Raw genomic sequence first — 21326 nt, 5'->3', positions numbered from 1 at the left:
GGAGAAAAAAAAGAAAAAAAAAGAAAAAAAAGAAAAAGAAAAAGTGTAATTAGGGGACACGACGGTCCTGCCAAGAAACCTTAAATGTTTTAAAGGAGTGGGAGAAAAAACAGAAAAACAAATTGAAATGACAAAGCGTGAAAATCCGGTATCACAACCAGCACTACTTAAGTGAGAAAAAAAAAAAACAAGTGAAATTATTAAGCACAGCAAACAAAGTGATATTACAGCCTGATGCCCAAAGCACTCTCTAAAGCTGTCTTTTACCTGAACTCAGTTACCAACCAATATTCAAGCTTCAACTACTTTTCAACCTAAATATACATGTAATTAAGTCACACAGTAAGGTCATTATTTGCCAATACAACCCCCTTTAAACAGAAACATTTTTAAACAAAAAATTAAACTTACTCAGAGTATATCTGTAGGGCACAAATGATATACAGTTAATACCTCAATTAATACAGCCCATATAAACCAAAAACGTCTTTAGTGACAATGTTAGCCTTATTGGAATGAACTTAGCTAGTCTTTAGCCTTCCTTTTGACTTTTGCAATCCTTTTAGTCCTTTTTCTTCTTTCCCCCTCCTTCTCTCTCCCCTTTCTCCCTTTTTCCTTTCCTACTTACACACCATCGTCAAATTCCCAAAAAACAAATAGGGATCCAAATCATAGTCTAAGACCACCGGTCCAGTAAAGTGATAGGACTCCTTGCAAAGTGACAGTTAGCGTATGGGAGACAATGCGCTTGCTTTTAACGAACTCCAATGCAAACACAATGCTAACCTTTGCGGCCTCTTTCAGGTGCCCTCACCTCCTCCACTACACCTGAATTCTCCAAAATTTAATATGTATCCAGCTTGTTAAAGGGTAATTTATTCCAATCCTCCTTAACCGTACAGCTCTGTGTTATGGTAGAACTTCCAGGAGAGAAGGAGTTTACAGGAGACCCAGACCAAGGTAAGAGTACCCCGTATAAATGCCGGCAAATGATATGTGCAAAACAAGGATACTGGCCTTCTCACCACTCCTGTACAACGTGGGATTCTCTTAGTCTGCTCCTGCACCCTTCCCTGCACAAGTGACTCTGACCTCAGCTAGATAATACACAGGGCTAAGCGGAGCCGGGAGCCTGGTATATAGGACTTTTCCAAACAGCCTTGGCTCAAATAATAGCAGTTACCAGCGCATTAGGTATAAAGATACACAGTTCTCAAGCGATGCCACATCTAGCGGTAAGTCTTTCACAGCTGCAGCTCTTACCTGCTACACAGCCAGGAGCAAGGGGCGTACACTTACCCAACAGGCGCAACACAAGGTTTTTCTTTCCCTTCTTAACTCCTAGCTTACCGGCTGGCATCTTGAAATGTATCCAACCCCGGTGGGGCTTATCACAACTGGCACAGGCTACTTAATGTGCTCCAGTTCCCAACACCGCTGCACCAGAAAAAGAGAACCCCATCCAGGGGGGTAGGTATCTTGACTGCCCAGCACGAGCTCTTCCTTTGCTTCTTATTGGCACCAGCCTGCAAATCTTTCTGTGATGTCCCTAATGAAAGGGTTTTTAAAATTCGGACTGCCCCGCAGTCGCAGCCAGTTCGGCTTCAACGGACTTCCAACCCTCAGCAGGAAACAAACTCTGCAGAACGCCAACATCAACCTGGGGTGGATTACCCAGGTACGTGGCAGAGAGCGGGGAACCGGTAGAAGGCGTCCTCTCACCACACCTGAGTGCAGGTAAACTATACTGCACCGCCCCCAACGGAAGTCCAGCAGGTAGAATGTTATCTATGTCTTAAACATAGTTCGGTATTGAAATACTAAGTATGGCTGGGCACAACCATCTATTTCAGATACAAAAATATTTATCACTCCCATAGCACCCCTAGGAGATTTATTGGTGCTATTGTCTTCTGTTTACATAGCTTTTCTAAAGATAATACATTTATTATTCTTATTTTCAATGAAGGTGGTAAATGGAAGATTATCAACTCTTAATAATCAAAGAAATGATAACGTGAATTTTTTTCAGATAAGCATGAAATAACATATTATCATATTTCTTATTTTTTGCAACAGATGTACCAGATGTATATACCACTGTATTAAGAGCCAATAAAAGTAAGTGTAAACTAAATTATTATTGAATAGCGCTAGAGTACTTAAAGGGAAAGTTAAAACTAAACTTTCATGATTCAGATAGAGCACACAGTTAAACAAACAACTCCCTTTATCAAATTGTGCATTTTATTTTCATATGCACACGTTCTGATGCACAAGCTCCTATTGAGCATGTGCAAGAGTTCAAGTGTATACATGTATGAGTCCTGTGATTGGCTAATAGCTGTCACATGATACAGGGAGCAGAGAAGTGGAAGGAAATGTTGTGGTTTGTCAGAAAAAGCTACTGCTCATTTGAAGTTCAGAGTGAATGTCATTGAGTTGTATTTGAATCCTACATTTGTTGAATATGCAATTCTACTGTATTTAATAGTTCTATAAGAGATATATTTAGGGTTGGTCTGACGTTAAAGGGACAGTAAACCTTAAAAATAATGTTATATAATCCTGCACATAATATAACATTATATTAGCCAGCTGTGACTATACAGCTGGCCCGATGCGCTGAGGAAATATAACAGACCCGCTCAGCAGAGAGCAGAGAGCGGGTCTGTGAAACAGCGCTTTCTTTTAAAAATGAATAGGGGAAATTACGTTTAAATAATATTTGGCTAATATAATGCTATATAATTCTGCACTATGTGCAGAATTATATAACATTATTTTTAAGGTTTACTGTCCCTTTAAGTAGAATAACACATATCCCAGTGAGGATTTGCATGAATGTGTAGTTTATAGAAACAGCGCTCTAGGAACTCTCACTTTAACGCAACTAATAAATAAAAACTAAAATAATTTGGTTACTTATTTCAGATAGTAAGAAGCTTTTACTTCAAGGTGATATAGCTTACAAGATCGGACGCAATGCTCTGAACTGCACAGACTGCCTATGGCCCAAATCCAATAGCGGCATTGTGAATGTGCCATATGTTTTATCACCTGATTACGGTAGGTTGTGCTGAAGACTGTGTTTGAAATTGTATCATCTCAGATATTTCATATAAGATCAATTAAAAGTATTATTTTTTTTGTTTTTAATCTTTAATTTGTCATGTAGATGTCAATGAGGTATCTATAATCACTGCAGCTATGGAAGAATTTAAGACCCTGACATGCGTGAAGTTTATTCCTCAAACTGTAGAAACAGACTATCTGGATATTAAGCAAGATTCTGGGTAGGCTTTTTGTTTGTTTGTTTTTAGTTTTAGACACATAAATATGTGCATGGAAAAATAATTTATATCAACACAACAGATTATATCAACCACTAGAGGGAGCTACTGTTATAAATTGTAAGTATAGCAAACAGAATTCAGTTTTAAGAAGAAACAAAAAAAAACAATAAAAATGTAGCAATTACATTTTTATACAAATTACATACAATACTGGACACTGAAATGTCCAAAGCACAACCAGGATACTCAGTCCAATGTCTTAGAAAATAACAAGCTTGCAAATGGAAACATACTTTAGAATCAAATCGATCTGTAAAATAACCACAGCAGAAGGCACCTCATGTGCACATTTGTATACTACTATGTGAAGATTAAACAAATTGCCAGGTCCCAATGATTGGCCGAGAGACATGTTGCATGTCTGATAGACCTTAGTATCTTTGTACATTCACATTTTACTTGTTTTGATCCAATAAACATGTTTTATTATCCCTAATATGGACATCTAGTGGTGAAGTCTGTTTCACAGCACTTTATACAGAGATCACTGGGACCTAGCAATTTGGTCTATTCAGAACCAGATGACTGGCAGTATGAGATGCCCAGCTTCATTGGCTGGTACAGTGCGATCTCCAGCACATCTCTACCAAGCACATTTAAGTTCTGCAGGAGTATGTGAGTATCCTGTGTTTTATTTCCACAATTTGCTGATGTGCACGTGAGGGGACTTCTGGTGTGGTTATTTTAAAAATCATTCATGTCTTATTTTAAACACACAGGGCTAGATTACTAGTGGCATGCTAATGTTATTACAGGGGTGTTAATTTGTGCGTGTGTTACAAGTTTAAAGTAAACACGTTCACTTGAGAGCAAATCAAACTTACTTGAAGGTAAAGTTTGACGAATGTGTGCCCGTTTTTTAAAAATCCTATTAAAAACAGGGGCACTTTCATTCATTAAAGTTTACATTTCAGCAGTTTTGATAAAATACTTACCTTTTTCTTCTTGAAAGCCGGACCAGCGATTCCCCCGCCTGCCATTCGTCTCTTCTTATGTCAGAGATGAAGAATCCGGCTTCCTCCAATCACGACTACCCCCTCCCCCCCAGAGCAAACATTGCCTGAGGCCATGCCGTAATTGAAGGAAGCCAGATTCTTAAATTCTGACATATTCAGGGATGTGGATTTTTTTTAAAAAACTACTTGCCCAAGGGACTAAAGCGGGAGCCCAATCTACTTGTCCCTTGTGACAATCTACTTGTCCCTTGTGACAATCTACTTGTCCCTTGTGACAATCTACTTGTCCCGATTCGCAAATTGAACCAAAACTGTATTTAAATAAGGTTTTAATTGATCTGTATGTAGATCACAATACACAAGGCAGACTGGCCACACAGCAGCAGCACAGGGCTTGGAAATGAAGGATATGCAACAATGTCGCGGGAAAAGAGAAAACATTGCAACATGGATATGCGGCATATAATGTAGACCCTGCGCAACTTCATGCAGGTCACAGGCAGCATGGTGGAGGAGTGGGATTTCTGCACTGACACCAGTGGCGTCACTAGGGTTGGTGTCACCCGGTGCGGTACGTTATGGTGTCACCCCCCTCCCCCCAGAAAGCAGACACACACAAACACAAAAACACAGGCACACACACATACACTCAGACACACTTAAAAACACACTCAGATGCACCCACAAACACTCTTAAACACACTCAGACACACACATAAAAACACTTGGGCACACACTCAAACACTTAGACACACACACACATAAACATTCAGACACACACACAAAAGCACTCAGACACATACACACACAAAAGCACTCAGACACATACACACACAAAACACTCAGACACACACACATACAAAATATGTAAACTACACTGCATTCATTATAAAGCTCATGCTTAGAGATGCTCCCTGGCTCAGCAGAGAATCAAATGAAAGATAAACAGAGCACTCTAAAAATAAATCACTAAAGAAAAGGTTTAGGCGTGCAAACTAAGAAAATTCTGCTCTCAGACTCTGTTCCAAGTCTGTCAGTGCACAGCCCCGGGCCGCGTGTCTACCGCTTCTGATGGCCAAGCACCTCTGCTCTCTGCCCACCCCCAGACCCCGCTTGCCCTCCCCTCCTACCTCTTCAGTGTGAACTTAGTGTACCGTAACCGTACTGGTCTGGTGGGCATCATACGTGGCTCCTTTTCTTTAGAGACAATGTTTCCCAGTTCCCGATTAGAGAGATAGCACAGCAGTGAGTGACTCCACTACTCCACACGCCACTGAGCAGTGAGCACAGATAGGCAGGCAGGTTTAGGCTATCAGCGCAACTTCACAAGCCCCACGGCACACCCACAACATTCATAGTGAAATTTGGCAGTGGAGGAGCAAAGTACAAACAAGCAAAAGCAGCCGGGAAAACTATTAGTGGAAATTGCAGTGCTGGCTCAAAAAAATTAAGTGTCTACAACTTTCCCAGTCCCACTAATGTTTACAAATGCTGGCCACTCTAATAAAAAATATATGCACCTCTACATTGTATTTCTTTGAATTTCAATAAAAAAATTTAAAAATTTTTTTTGGTGGTGTCACCCCCCTGGAGGGTGTCACCCAGGTGCGGCCCGCACCCCCCGCACCCTCCTAGTGATGCCACTGACTGACACAATATTATCGCAACAGCAAAATTCATAAACTATAGAATATTTACAAATATTTTTTGTTTTTTAACATTTACCAACTTATTACCCCACCTAATTATGAAACCAAATGTTACTCCCCCTTAAATACGTATAGAACCAAGGTGGAAAAGGAAGAAAAAACAGTAAACTGTTTAAAATAAAAAGAAATTAAATCTAAAACTGAAATTATGTTCTCAGGATAAACAACATGATTGTTTATTGCACAACGGGGTAGTTTTTACCATTTAAGCAGGTTATAATACCTTGGGTGGAAAAGTTCCGCTGTTTGGACAAAAAAGCTAACCTAACAAAACAACAAACCATGTCATTTCCTGTGACGTGGCATCAGCTGTTTAAACATTTCTCATTTGATGTGCATGCGTGCCGCTTCATACATTCCTGCCCGCAAGCATCAGGGCTTCAGTGTCAACTTTCTGGATCGTGTTTAAAACGCATGCAAGCGATTTTTTAAAGATTTATATACTGCACCCTGCTACACCGGGGCACTTGGGAATCACGCAACCTTTGGAGTCAGTCAGGAAAGGGTCTAACACTCACTTTGCAGCCGCGACTTTTCAATACCGCAGATCCCCCTACGCCATTTGCATATCCTATCAATGGGATCTTTCTAACGCTGGTATTTAGAGTCGTGGCTGAAGTGAGTGTTAGAAATCTAACGACAAAACTCCAGCCGCAGCAAAAAGTCAGTAGTTAAGAGCTTTCTGGGCTAACGTCGGTTCATAAATCTCTCTCTAAAGTACAGTAATACCCATAAACTACCTATGTACCCCTAAACCGAGGCCCCCCACATCGCCGCCACTCTATTAAAATTTTTTAACCCCTAATCTGCCGCTCCGTACACTGCCGCCACCTACATTATCCCTATTTACCCCTAATATGCTGCCCCTAATACCGCCGACACCTACATAATATTTATTAACCCCTAATCTGCCGCCCCCAACGTCGCCGCCACCTACCTACACTTATTAACCCCTAATCTGCCGACCGGACCGCACCGCTACTATAATAAATGTATTAACCCCTAATCCGCCTCACTCCCGCCTCAATAACCCTATAATAAATAGTATTAACCCCTAATCTGCCCTCCCTAACATCGCGGACACCTAACTTCAAGCATTAACCCCTAATCTGCCGACCGGAGCTCACCGCTACTCTAATAATTTTTTTAACCCCTAAAGCTAATTCTAACCCTAACCCTAACACCCCCCTAAGTTAAATATAATTTTTATCTAACAAAATAAATTAACTCTTATTAAATAAATTATTCCTATTTAAAGCTAAATACTTACCTGTAAAATAAACCCTAATATAGCTACAATACAAATTATAATTATATTGTAGCTATTTTAGGATTAATATTTATTTTACAGGCAACTTTGTAATTATTTTAACCAGGTACAATAGCTATTAAATAGTTAAGAACTATTTAATAGTTACCTAGTTAAAATAATTACAAAATTACCTGTAAAATAAATCCTAACCTAAGTTACAATTAAACTTAACACTACACTATCAATAAATGAATTAAATACAATACCTACAAATAAATACAATGAAATAAACTAACTAAAGTACAAAAAATAAAAAAGAACTAAGTTACAAAAAATAAAAAAATATTTACAAACATTAGAAAAATATTACAACAATGTTAAACTAATTACACCTACTCTAAGCCCCCTAATAAAATAAGAAAGACCCCCAAAATAAAAAAATGCCCTACCCTATTCTAAAATTAAAATAGAAAAGCTCTTTTACCTTACCAGCCCTGAAAAGGGCCCTTTGCGGGGCATGCCCCAAAGAATTCAGCTCTATTGCCTGTAAAAAAAAAACATACAATACCCCCCCCAACATTACAACCCACCACCCACATACCCCTAATCTAACCCAAACCCCCCTTAAATAAACCTAACACTAAGCCCCTGAAGATCTTCCTACCTTATCTTCATCACGCCGGGTTCACCAATCGATCCAGAAGAGCTTCTCCGATGTCTTGATCCAAGCCCAAGCGGGGGGCTGAAGATGTCCATGATCCGTCTGAAGTCTTCATCCAAGTGGGAGCTGAAGAGGTCCATGATCGGGCTGAAGTCTTCATCCAAGCGGGAGCTGAAGAGGTCCATGATCAGGCTGAAGTCTTCTATCAAGCGGCATCTTCAATCTTCTTTCTTCCGGATCCATGTTCATCCCGCCAACGCGGAACATCCATCTTCACCGACGACTTCCCGACGAATGACGGTTCCTTTAAGGGACGTCATCCAAGATGGCGTCCCTCGAATTCCGATAGGCTGATAGGATTCTATCAGCCAATCGGAATTAAGGTAAGAAAATTCTGATTGGCTGATGGAATCAGCCAATCAGAATCAAGTTCAATCCGATTGGCTGATCCGATCAGCCAATCAGATTGAGCTCGCATTCTATTGGCTGTTCCGATAAGCCAATAGAATGCGAGCTCAATCTGATTGGCTGATCGGATCAGCCAATCGGATTGAACTTGAATCTGATTGGCTGATTCTATCAGCCAATAAGAATTTTCCTACCTTAATTCCGATTGGCTGATAGAATAATATCAGCCAATTGGAATTCGAGGGACGCCATCTTGGATGACGTCCCTTAAAGGAACCTTCATTCTTCAGTTGGACGTCGGAAGAAGAAGATGGATCCGCTTGGATCAAGATGGTTGCCGGTCCGGATCTCCTCTTCTTCCCGGATCGGATGAAGACTTTGGAGCCTCTTCTGGACCTCTTCAGCCGCTGCTTGATAGAAGACTTCAGCCGGATTATGGATCGCCAGCCCCCGCTTGGGCTTGGATCAAGACTTCGGAGAATTGGATCAAGACTTCGGAGGACGGATCGGTGAACCTGGCATGGTGAAGATAAGGTAGGAAGATCTTCAGGGGCTTAGTGTTAGGTTTATTTAAGGGGAGTTTGGGTTAGATTAGGGGTATGTGGGTGGTGGATTGTAATGTTGGGGGGGGGTATTGTATGTTTTTTTTTACAGGCAAAAGAGCTGAATTATTTGGGCAAATGGCCCTTTTCAGGGCTGGTAAGGTAAAAGAGCTTTTAACTTTTTTAATTTAGAATAGGGTAGGGCATTTTTTTATTTTGGGGGTCTTTGTTATTTTATTAGGGGGCTTAGAGTAGGTGTAATTAGTTTAAAATTGTTGTAATATTTTTCTTATGTTTGTAAATATTTTTTTATTTTTTGTAACTTAGTTCTTTTTTATTTTTTGTACTTTAGCTAGTTTATTTAATTGTATTTATTTGTAGGAATTGTATTTAATTAATTTATTGATAGTGTAGTGTTAGGTTTAATTGTAACTTAGGTTAGGATTTATTTTACAGGTAATTTTGTAATTATTTTAACTATTTTAGCTATTAAATAGTAAATAACTATTTAATAGCTATTGTACCTGGTTAAAATAAATACAAAGTTACCTGTAAAATAAATATCAATCCTAAAATAGCTACAATATAATTATAATTTATATTGTAGCTATATTAGGGTTTATTTTACAGGTAAGTATTTAGCTTTAAATAGGAATAATTTATTTAATAAGAGTTAATTTATTTCGTTAGATTTAAATTATACAGGTGGCCCTCGGTTTACAAACGGTTCAATTTACACCGTTTCAGAATAACAACCTTTTTTTTCAGTCATGTGACTGCTATTGAAAAGCATTGAGAAGTAGTGCATTGATTAAAATAGCCAGTAGGTGGAGCTGTCCGCTTGTGTTGCAGCAAAGATATGCAAGCTGAAATTAATCAGTTTAACCAGACCTGAGCTATCGAGCAGATTTCAAAGGAACAAGATCTTCCTGTCTATAAATCAGATTGGAATGCATAGAAAGAACTGTTTGCAGAAAATGCAAGTGAAGTCTGTGTTGTGTGATTATTTTATTAGGTTTATAATGCTGTTTAGAAAATGTTTTTGTTCATTTAACTTAGTTTTATTATATATTATGTGTTGTGTGATTATTTTATTAGGTTTATAATGCTGTTTAGCATGTAAAGTCTTTATTTCAAAGCTGTAACAATAATGTATTAGGTATTACTTATGCCAATTTTGAGAGGGGCCTGGAACCTAACCCCCTCACTTCCCATTGACTTACATTATAAACTGGGTTTCAATTTACAACGGATTCGATTTACAACCATTCCTTCTGGAACCTAACCCCGGCGTAAACTGAGGGCTACCTGTATTTAACTTAGGTGGGTGTTAGTGTTAGGGTTAGACTTAGCTTTAAGGGTTAATACATTTATTAGAGTAGGGGCGAGATCCGGTTGGAAGATTAGGGGTTAATTATTGTAGGTAGCTGGCGGCGACATTGTGGGGGGCAGATTAGGGGTTAATAAATATAATATAGGGGTCTGCGGTGTTAGGGGCAGCAGATTAGGGGTACATAGGGATAACGTAGGTTGCGGCGGTGTACGGAGCGGCAGATTAGGGGTTAATAATAAAATGCCGGTGTCAGCGATAGCGGGGGCGGCAGATTAGGGGTTAATAAGTGTAAGGTTAGGGGTGTTTAGACTCGGGGTACATGTTAGCGTGTTAGGTGCAGACTTAGGAAGTGTTTCCCCATAGGAAACAATGGGGCTGCGTTAGGAGCTGAACGCTGCTTTTTTTGCAGGTGTTAGGTTTTTTTCAGCTCAAACAGCCCCATTGTTTTCTATGGGGGAATCGTGCACGAGCACGTTTTTTAAGCTGGCCGCGTCCGTAAGTAACGCTGGTATTGAGAGTTGCAGTGGCGGTAAATATGCTCTACGCTCCCATTTTTGGAGCCTAACGCAGCCCTTCTGTGAACTCTAAATACCAGCGGTATTTAAAAGGTGCGGGGGAAAAAAAGCATGCGTAGCTAAAGCACCCCTTTGACCGCAGATCTCTAAATCTAGCCGATAATTATTATAGATGCACTAAAATGTTCTAAAAAATACATAGAATATACATATATTTTACTGTATCTCAGTTAATCTATAATATTTTTTTACATTTTATATTTCATTTTTCAATAACTAATTTTTCATGTGCTCTAACCGACACTGTGTTAGTACTAAAGTGCAAAACCCAAAGTCTCTCTCTCTCTCTCTCTCTCTCTCTCTCTCTCATAATGTTAATGTACAATATATACTGTATCTATACCTATTTATCTGTAAGATTTGAGATACAGGTAAAGATATATGTATATGACTATATATATATATATATATATATATATATATATATATATATATATATATATATAAAAATAGTTATTTAAAATAAAATAACATTGTTCTGTATGTGAAAAGCATTGGAAAGGAATGTGAAATATGAATAACTCCTGTCAGGTTAGCGTGCAAGTTTTCTTCTACACTTTACATTGAAGTATATGGGGAGAAAAAGTTAGTGAAGTTATGATATCGAAAGTCCTGAAGTTAGCATGCATTGGGTTTTGCTTGTTCACAAACAATTTACTTTCAACTTGTAATACACACGCTAACCTGCACTCAAAAACAATCGGCTAGATTACGAGCGAGTTTTGCGTTAGAGGCTATGTGGTGCTAACGAGCAGTTTTCTCTCACCGCTCACTTACCTACAGGAAAGTTTGCATTTATTTTAACTAGGTAGAAAACTATTCTACCTAGTTAAAATAAATACAATCTTTCCTGTAGGTAAGTGAGCGGTGAGAGAAAACTGCTACAATATAACTAATAGTTACATTGTATCTATCTTAGGGTTTATTTTTATTTTACAGGAAAGTTTGTATTTATTTTAACTAGGTAGAATAGTTATTAAATAGTTATTAACTATTTAAAAGCTACCTAGCTAAAATAAATACAAAAGTATCTGTAAAATAAAACCTAACCTAAGTTACAATAACACCTAACACTACACTATAATTAAATAAACTAAATTAACAACAATTAAATAAATTAAATTAGCTAAAGTAAAAAAAAAAACAAAACACTAAATTACAGAAAATAATAAACAAATTACAAGATAATTAAACTAATTACACCTAATCTAATAGCCCTATATATCAAATATCAAAATAAAAAAGCCCCCCCCCCCCAATAAAAAAAATCATAGCCTAAACTAAACTATCAATAGCCCTTAAAAGGGCCTTTTGCGGGGCATTGCCCCAAAGTAATCAGCTCTTTTATCTGCAAAAAAATAAAAATACAAACAACCCCCAACAGTAAAACCCACCGCCCACACAACCAACCAATGCGATGGGCATTGCCCTTAAAATGGCAGCTAGCTCTTTTGCGGCCCAAACACTAATCTAAAAAATAAAACCCACCCAATACACCCTTAAATTTTTTTTAACACTAACCACCTGAAGATCGACTTACAGTTCTGAAGACTGGACATCCATCCTCATGGAAGCGGCAGAGGTCTTTATCCAACCGGGCCGAAGTCCTCAACGTAGCCGGGAGAAGTCTTCATCCAAGCCTGGCGAAGTGGACCTCCAGACGGACAGAAATCTTCATCCAGATGGCATCTTCTATCTTCATCCATCTGACGCAGAGCAGGTCCATCTTCAAGACATCCGTCATGGATCATCCTCTTTAAACGACGGCTTCTTACTGAATGACGGTTCCTTTAAGTGACGTCATCCAAGATGGCGTCCCTTAGATTCTGATTGGCTGATAGAATTCTATCAGCCAATCGGAATTAAGGTAGAAAAAATTCTATTGGCTGATGCAATCAGCCAATAGGATTGAAGTTCAATCCTATTGGCTGATCCAATCAGCCAATAGGATTGAACTTGCATTCTATTGGCTGATTGGATGAAGATAGAAGATGTGGTCTGGATGAAGACTTCTGCCCGTCTGGAGGACCACTTCGCCCGGCTTGGATGAAGACTTCTCCCGGCTTCGTTGAGGACTTCGGCCCGGTTGGATGAAGACTTCTGCCGCTTCCTTGAGGATGGATGTCGGGTCTTCAAAATAGTAAGTCGATCTTCAGGGGGTTAGTGTTAGCTTTTTTTAAGGTTGTATTGGGTGGGTTTTATTTTTTAAATTAGTGTTTGGGCCGCAAAAGAGCTAACTGCCCTTTTAAGGGCAATGTCCATCCAAATGCCCTTTTCAGGGCAATGGGGAGCTTAGGTTTTTTTAGATAGTATTTTATTTGGGGGTTGTTTGTGTGGGTGGTGGGTTTTACTGTTGGGGGGGGGGTTGTTTGTATTTGTTTTTACAGGTAAAAGAGCTGATTACTTTGGGGCAATGCCCCGCAAAAGGCCCTTTTAAGGGCTGTTGATAGTTTAGTTTAGGCTAGTTTTTTTATTTTGATAGGGCTGTTAGATTAGGTGTAATTAGTTTAAATATCTTGTAATTTGTTTATTATTTTCTGTAATTTAGTGGGTTTTTTTGTACTTTAGCTAATTTAATTTAATTTATTTAATTGTTGTTAATTTAGTTAATTTATTTAATTATAGTGTAGTGTTAGGTGTTATTGTAACTTAGTTTTTATTTTACAGGTATTTATTTTAGCTAGGTAGTGATTAAATAGTTAATAACTATTTAATAACTATTCTACCTAGTTAAAATAAATACAAACTTGCCTGTAAAATAAAAATAAAACCTAAGCTAGCTACAATGTAACTATTAGTTATATTGTAGCTAGCTTAGGGTTTATTTTATAGGTAAGTATTTAGTTTTAAATAGGAATTATTTAGGTAATAATATTATTTTTTATTTAGATTTATTGTAATTATATTTAAGTTAGGGGGTGTTAGGGTAGGGTTAGACTTAAGTTTAGGGGTTAATACATTTAGTATAGTGGCGGCGACATTGGGGGTGGCAGATTAGTGGTTAATAAATGTAGGTAGGTGGCAGCGATGCTAGGGACAGCAGATTAGGGGTTAATATTATTTAACTAGTGTTTGCGAGGTGGGTTTAGGGGTTAATATGTTTATTATAGTTGCGTTGATGTCCGGAGCGGCAGATTAGGGGTTAAAAATGTTATTTTAGTGTTTGCGATGCGGGAGGGCCTTGGTTTAGGGGTTAATAGGTAGTTTATGGGTGTTAGTGTACTTTTTAGCACTTTAGTTATGAGTTTTATGTTACGGCGTTGTGCCAAAAAAACTCTTAACTACTGACTTTTAAATGCGTTAGGACTCTTGACGAGGTAGGTTGTATCGCTCACTTTTTGCCCTCCCAGGACAGACTCGTAATATCCACACTATGGAAGTCCCATAGAAAAAAGACTTTACGAAGTTTACGTAAGTCGTTTTGCGGTACGGCCAAAAAAGTGTGCGGTGCCCCTAAACCTTCAAGACTCTGCTTTTTTACCCTAAGTCACAACTCGTAATCTAGCCGATAATTTGTTGTGATGTTGAAGCTCGCGCAGGAGCGCTAAATAGCACACCACTTGTAATCTAGCCCATAGCAGCTATAAGAGCTTTAGATACTTTACAAAATATATAAAAAGTACTGGATTAATAAAAAACTAGTTCAAACATGGCGACGAACATTACTTTATAGAAACTAAAGTACTTTATAAAAACTAACGCCTAGATCACGAGTTTGGCGTTAGCCTTAAAAAGCAGTGTTGAGAGGTCCCAATGCTGCTTTTTAACGCCCGCTGGTATTACGAGTCTGACAGGTACAGGTGTACCGCTCCCTTTTCTTCTGCGACTCAAGGCTACCGCAAATTCCCTTACGTCAATTGCGTATCCTATCTTTTTAATGGGATTTGCCTAACGCTGGTATTACGAGTCTTGGAAGAAGTGAGCGGTAGACCCTCTCCTGTCCAGACTCCTACCACATTTAAAAGTAGTTAAGAGTTTTATTGGCTGACGCCGAAACATAAAGCTCTTAACTAAAGTGCTAAAAAGTACACTAACACCCATAAACTACCTATTAACCCCTAAACTGAGCCCCCCCCACATCGCAAACACTAAAAATTTTAACCAATAATCTGCCGACCGGACATAGCCGCAACCTACATTATACCTATGAACCCCTAATCTGCTGCCCCTAACATCACCGACACCTACATTATATTTATTAACCCCTAATCTGCTGCCCCCAACGTCGCCGCCACCTACCTACAATTATTAACCCCTAATCTGCCGACCGGACATCGCCGCCACTTTAATAAATGTCTTAACCCCTAAACCGCTGCACTCCTACCCCGCAAACACTAGTTAAATTTTATTAACCCCTTATCTGCCCCCTCCAACGTCGCCGTCACCTACCTACATTAATTAACCCCTAATTTTCTGACCCCCAACGTCGCTGCTACTATAATAAATGTATTAACCCCTAAACCTAAGTCTAACCCTAACCCTAATTTAAATTATACGAAATTAATTTAACATAATTAAATAAATAAATCCTATTTAAAACTAAATACTTACAGATAAAATAGACCATAAGCTAGCTACAATATAACTAATAGTTACATTGTAGCTAGCTTAGGATTTATATTTATTTTACAGGCAACTTTGTATTTATTTTAACTAGGTAGAATAGTTATTAAATAGTCAGGCATATTAGGGGTTAATAAGTGTAAGATTAGGGGTGTTTAGACTCGGGGTTCATGTTAGGGTGTTAGGTACAGGCATAACTTTTATTTCCCCATAGGAAACAATGGGGCTGCGTTAGGAGCTAAACGCTGCTTTTTTGCAGGTTTTTTTTTTCACCCAGCTCAGCCCCATTGTTTCCTATGGGAAAATTGTGCACAAGCACGTTTAGCCAGCTTACCGCTGACTTAAGCGGCGCTGGCATTGAGGTGAAATATGGAGCTAAATTTTGCTCAACGCTCACTTTTATGAGGCTAACGCTGGCTTGCAGAAAACCTGTAATACCAGCGTTGTCTTAAGTGAGCGGTAAGAAAAAAAATAGCGTTAGCCCCGCAAGCCTTACCGACAAAAACTTGTGATCTAGCCATATATCTTTACACTTATAATTTCAGTATTTAAACACCAAATATTATTGTAAAAAAATACTTTTTAAACTAATGATAAGCTTTGCTTTAAATGCATCATTATGTCTAGCATGTATTTACTGTTTAACGTCCCTTTAAGCATTACATGGTAGAATTATTTATTTATTTTATCTATTTGTATATTTTGGTTTCAGTTGCTGGTCCATCATTGGAATGACTCATGGAGCTCAGACCGTATCTCTGAGGAAGGATGAATGCATTAGTCATAGAACTGTCCAGCACGAGTTGAACCACGCTTTGGGCTTTGTTCACGAGCAATGCAGAAGTGACAGAGATGACTATGTCACCATCATGACACAATATATATCACCAGGTAAGGCGCATGTGCAAGAAATACATTGCTTCAATAGAATTTGGAAGAAAAAGAATGTTATGGAACTTTAAAGGGAATCTAATGCCAAGTGACTAATGTTCTATTTCTTTAGTGCAAATCAGTTTGGCATCAGTTACCTAAGATTACTATATATTTAAGCCTCACAAAAGGGGTTTATATAAAGGGCTTGTAAGAAATTGCTGTGGGCGAGTAGAAGAATTTGACTTTTTATGGCTTTAATCTCAATCCTTCAGAAAGTTCAAGAGAAAAACACTATATGGGATTTTTGAAGATAAATCATTTGATGCTTTTCTAAAGTTGTGTGATTGAGCCCTGTTTTGGAGGAAGGATCTGACACTCTGCTGTATGCAGCTGGTGTAATCTAAATGAAATATTTGATCTATTAAAGGGACAGTCTAGTCAAAATTAAACTTTCATGATTCAGATAGGGCATGTCATTTTAAATAACTTTCCAAATTACTTTTATCATCAAATATGCTTTGTTCTCTTAGTATTCTTAGTTGAAATCTAAACCTAGGTAGGCTCATATGCTAAATTCTAAGCCCTTGAAGGCCGACTCTTGTCACATGCTTTTTTATTTGCTTTTCACAACAGGGGACTGCTAGTTCATGTGGGCCATATAGATAATATTGTGCTAATTATTTAAGAGTTAGCACAACACAGCACTATTTGCCTAAAATGCAAGTCAATAGATAATAAATAAAAAGTCATGTGATCAGGGGACTGTCAGAAGATGCTTAGATACAAGGTAACCACAGAGATGAAAAGCATATTAATTTAATTGTGTTGGTTACGCAAAACTAGGGAATAGGTAATAAAGGGATTATCTATATGTAAAACAATAAAAATTCTGGTGTAGACTGTCCCTTTAAGTCTGAGCAAATCTAAGTCTCACATCTCCTCCTCACAGTCAAATAAAATGGGAAGAAGGAATCCTATAAAGAGAAGATCTGAATCTTTAGAATGTTGACCTGTTGATCATTATGTAAAGATGGTTTACAGCTTACAGTGACACAAAGGAAGGGCTCTTTAGCCATTCTAACTTATGTAAATGTATTCTGATTATTGTACTACACAACTGTACAAAATGTACTGTAAATTTGTTTTATCCTTAGTTTGTTTCCAGTGATTTGTTTTACCAGCAGCAGCAGAGAATCAAATAGGTTTATTTTTTTATATGAAATATCTGGTTCTGTTCTTTGAAATCAACCTATCAACATTACAATTAGATGTATAGAAAAGAATATTACATTCATATGAAATAAGTAAAACCAAAGAAGTGTATATGACAAATAAAATAATTGTCACAATATGCGTAAAAAATGTTGTGGCCACAACTATAAAACACAAATCTTTAAATAAACCACCAGGCAGACCTTTTATTTTGGGTATCAATTCCTTGAACTCAAACCTATCCCAGTATGTGCAAGGGGGGTTCAGTACATGCCCTTTAGCTACATTGTTTTTCCATTGTTCATGGTGACAGCTGTCATAGTGTATGTAATTGTTAGAGTCTACTTCCTTAAAAAAGGTCTTGGTTTTAGTGATATTGTCTTTAATTTCAATATATACATCAAGGAATATTCTGTGTACTGTATTCATAAGTGAATGTTAAGTCCCATTCATTATCATTACGTTTTTCACCTCCCTGCCATATAATGAACAGATCATCGATATATCTTTTGAAGAGTATGAGGTTTGTGCCCCACTGCGTGTCTGTAATATGGGCTTGCTCGAATCTTCCCATAAACAGATTAGCATAGCTGAGTGCAAACCTCGTACCCATAGCAGTCCCTTTAATTTGGAGAAAGAATTCCCCATTAAAACTGAAATAGTTATTTTTTTAATATATAATCAATACACTGCAAAATAAAATCTGCTTGGACAGTGGGATTATCATCATCTTTATGTAGATAGAAATTAGTTGATTCCAGACTCAGTGAGTGTACAATGTTAGTGTAATAGCATGTTTTCTTGCCATGATATATCCTCTAATGTGTTTAAAAATTGTGTTGAGTCTTTTAGGTATTTAGGTAAGGTTATGACGTATTGTGGCAGAAATGTGTCCACATACTGGCATAGTCAGAGGCTAGAGAACAGTAACAATGGCACTACAAAGGTTGTTGCCCTTAATAATTTCAATGAGATAAGACCTTCATATAGGTTTAAGTCTTTATCAAATATTGGGTAGGTGCTGTACATGTATTGGAGAAAATGTGCAAGGGGGGTTCAGTACATGACTGAAAAAGAGTGTACTGTTATAGCACTCAACGACCTGTATTATAATAATTACACAACAGGTCACAGAAAGGAAAATGTATTAGTGTACATATCTGGTTCGAGACGTGTAAAACTTAACTTTTATTAGTATTAATAACAATAAAACAAATGGAAACAAAACAACCTAAATATTAAAAGCACGGTAGCAGTATATCTGGGTGATATCAGCACTAATATAAGTAGAGAAAACCTCCAACAGTGGATCTACATAGGTCTCTTAATATAATGGCAGTAGCGGGCAGTGCCACAACAAAATTATAAATGACCATCTGCCAGACAGAATATAGAACCTCTGGTTAATCTGAATGGAGAAATGTGTGCTAGTGCTCCCAATTGGTAATAATACAGTGACTATAAAATGTTCATGGTTAACATATAAATCACATAATCAGAGTGTACTTTGATAAAGCAATGGACTGTTATCATTTAAGATATAAGTATAATTCACTTGGATTAGAGGTAAATGTCCAACTGCACCGATGTACCCAGGTACTGATTATGAGTGGGATATATACTGGGTGATGTAAGTCCACAATAACTGCAAAATATATGATGAATATCACGTGATAATATTTCGTAGAACTTTAATGTTAAAGTGTCACCTAGGAATAGTTCCAGGAATATAATAGTAAGATGGTTAATAATAAGTGTTCAGCATATTATATATCCCGTAATATCCAGCTATTATAGTAATATGCTGTTAACTGCTGTCTCACTGCAGCAATAGTATGGGCTATATTAATGCTATAAAAACTGGATTAGTGGACACCTGTATGTAGAAAGGATAATTAGTGATGTCGCGAACCAAAAATTTTCAGTTCACGAACGGCGGACGCGAACTTCCGCAAATGTTCGCGAACCGGCAAAACGGGCAAACTGCCATAGACTTCAATAGGCAGGCAAATTTTAAAACCCACAGGGACTCTTTGTGGCCACAATAGTGATGGAAAAGTTGTTTCAATGGAACTAACACCTGGACTGTGGCATGCCGGAGGGGGATCCATTGCAAAACTCCCTTAGAAAATGACATAGTTGATGCAGAGTCAGGTTTTAATCCATAAAGGGAATAAATCACCTAACATTCCTAAATTGTTTGGAATAACGTGCTTTAAAACATCAGGTATGATGTTGTATCGATCAGGTAGTGTAAGGGTTACGCCCGCTTCACAGTGACAGACCAAACTCCCCGTTTAATGCACCGCAAACAACCACAAACAGTCCATTTGCACAAGGTTGGATACCAAGCTAGCCATGTCCCGTTCCTTGTCCTCACTGATGTCATTGAAGGTCTCTTCCTCCACCCAGCCACGTACAATACCAAGAGTCCCCGAAAGGTGACAACAAAACCCCCCTGGGATGCCTGCTGTGTTTGTTCTTCCACCTCCTCAAAGCCACCTTCCTCCTCTGACTCCTCTTCTTCAGACTCCTCTCTCTGCGTTGCCTCTCTCTGCGTTATTATAAGGTGTGTTAAGTAGTACTATTCCTATCAGTTTAATCCCTGTTATGTGCCTTTTTTTGGTTTGGTTTTTGAAGCCACAGTGCAGCACCAGAGGCCAGAAAAATTAGGCATGTACACATGCCTGAAAAATTAGGTATTGTTGCAGCCGCTGCTGTAGCAGCGGCCAGAAAAATTGATGTTTGTTTCCCAGGCAGAAAGTGCCCTAAAACATTGCGGCTTGAACCCTAGTTGGTGGCGGATAAGTCAAGCAAGTCATCCGGCATTCAGAGATAAAATACAGCAGTGTGTGGACCATTTTTAGCCCACGGCAGCTAATCTCATCAGGCCTTTTTTAGTTGAATGTATCGCCCACTGTCAGTCCCTTTGGGATCCTTCCCTCATTCATCTTAATAAAGGTGAGGTAATCTAGACTTCTTTGACCTAGGCGACTTCTCTTCTCAGTGACAATACCTCCTGCTGCACTGAAATTCCTTTCTGACAGGACACTTGAAGCGGGACAGGCCAGAAGTTCTATCGCAAATTGGGATAGCTCAGGCCACAGGTCAAGCCTCAACACCCAGTAGTCAAGGGGTTCATCGCTCCTCAGAGTGTCGATATCTGCAGTTAAGGCGAGGTAGTCTGCTTCCTGTTGGTCGAGTCGTTCTCTGAGGGGGGACCCCGAAGGGCTGTGGTGATGCGTAGGACTTAAAAAGCTCTGCATGTCCTCCATCAACAACATGTCTGTAAAGCATCCTGTCCTTGCCGGCGTGGTCGTGGGAGGAGGAGGATTACTTTCACCTCTTCCCCTGTTAGATTCCAGTTGTGCTGTGACATCACCCTTATACTTGGAGCTGTGGCATCTTTTCCGACTTGCAGTAATTCGGTAACATTTCAGGCACTTTCTGCTTATACCGGGGGTCTAGTAGCGTGGACACCCAGTACAGGTCGTTCTCCTTCAGCCTTTTTATACGAGGGTCCCTCAACAGGCACGACAGCATGAAAGACCCCAATTGCACAAGGTTGGATGCCGAGCTACGCATGTCCCGTTCCTCATCCTCAGTGATCTCACTGAAGGTATCTTCTTCCCCCCAGCCACGTACAACACCACGGGTACCAGATAGGTGACAACGAGCACCCTGGGATGCCTGTTGTGGTTGGTCTTCCTCCTCCTCCTCAAAGCCACATTCCTCCTCTGACTCCTCTTCCTCACAATCCTCTTCCAGTGTTGCCACAGGTCCAGCAAGCGATGCTGATAAGGCTGTTTCTGGTGGTGATGGTGACCACAACTCTTCCTCTTCACGCTCATCTATGGCCTGATCCAGCACTCTTCGCAGGGCATGC

The 21326-nt window shown here is 38.9% G+C and overlaps 1 protein-coding gene across 1 annotated transcript in view; it reads left to right on the top strand.

Moving 5' to 3' along the window:
- Positions 1 to 911: 911 nt before the first annotated feature.
- LOC128656859 (embryonic protein UVS.2-like) overlaps positions 912 to 21326 on the top strand; it is a 161042-nt gene continuing 140627 nt past the window's right edge. Inside the window, exons 1-6 of the mRNA XM_053711025.1 lie at positions 912 to 960; positions 1526 to 1678; positions 2080 to 2121; positions 2935 to 3069; positions 3179 to 3296; positions 16068 to 16246. Coding sequence (XP_053567000.1) covers positions 912 to 960; positions 1526 to 1678; positions 2080 to 2121; positions 2935 to 3069; positions 3179 to 3296; positions 16068 to 16246 — 676 coding nt within the window. The remainder of the gene's footprint in view (positions 961 to 1525; positions 1679 to 2079; positions 2122 to 2934; positions 3070 to 3178; positions 3297 to 16067; positions 16247 to 21326) is intronic.

Source organism: Bombina bombina, chromosome 4, assembly GCF_027579735.1.
Source record: "Bombina bombina isolate aBomBom1 chromosome 4, aBomBom1.pri, whole genome shotgun sequence".
NCBI lineage: Eukaryota > Metazoa > Chordata > Amphibia > Anura > Bombinatoridae > Bombina > Bombina bombina.
The sequence above is the reverse complement of the archived record's forward strand: the minus strand, read 5'-3'. Positions and strand labels throughout refer to the sequence as shown.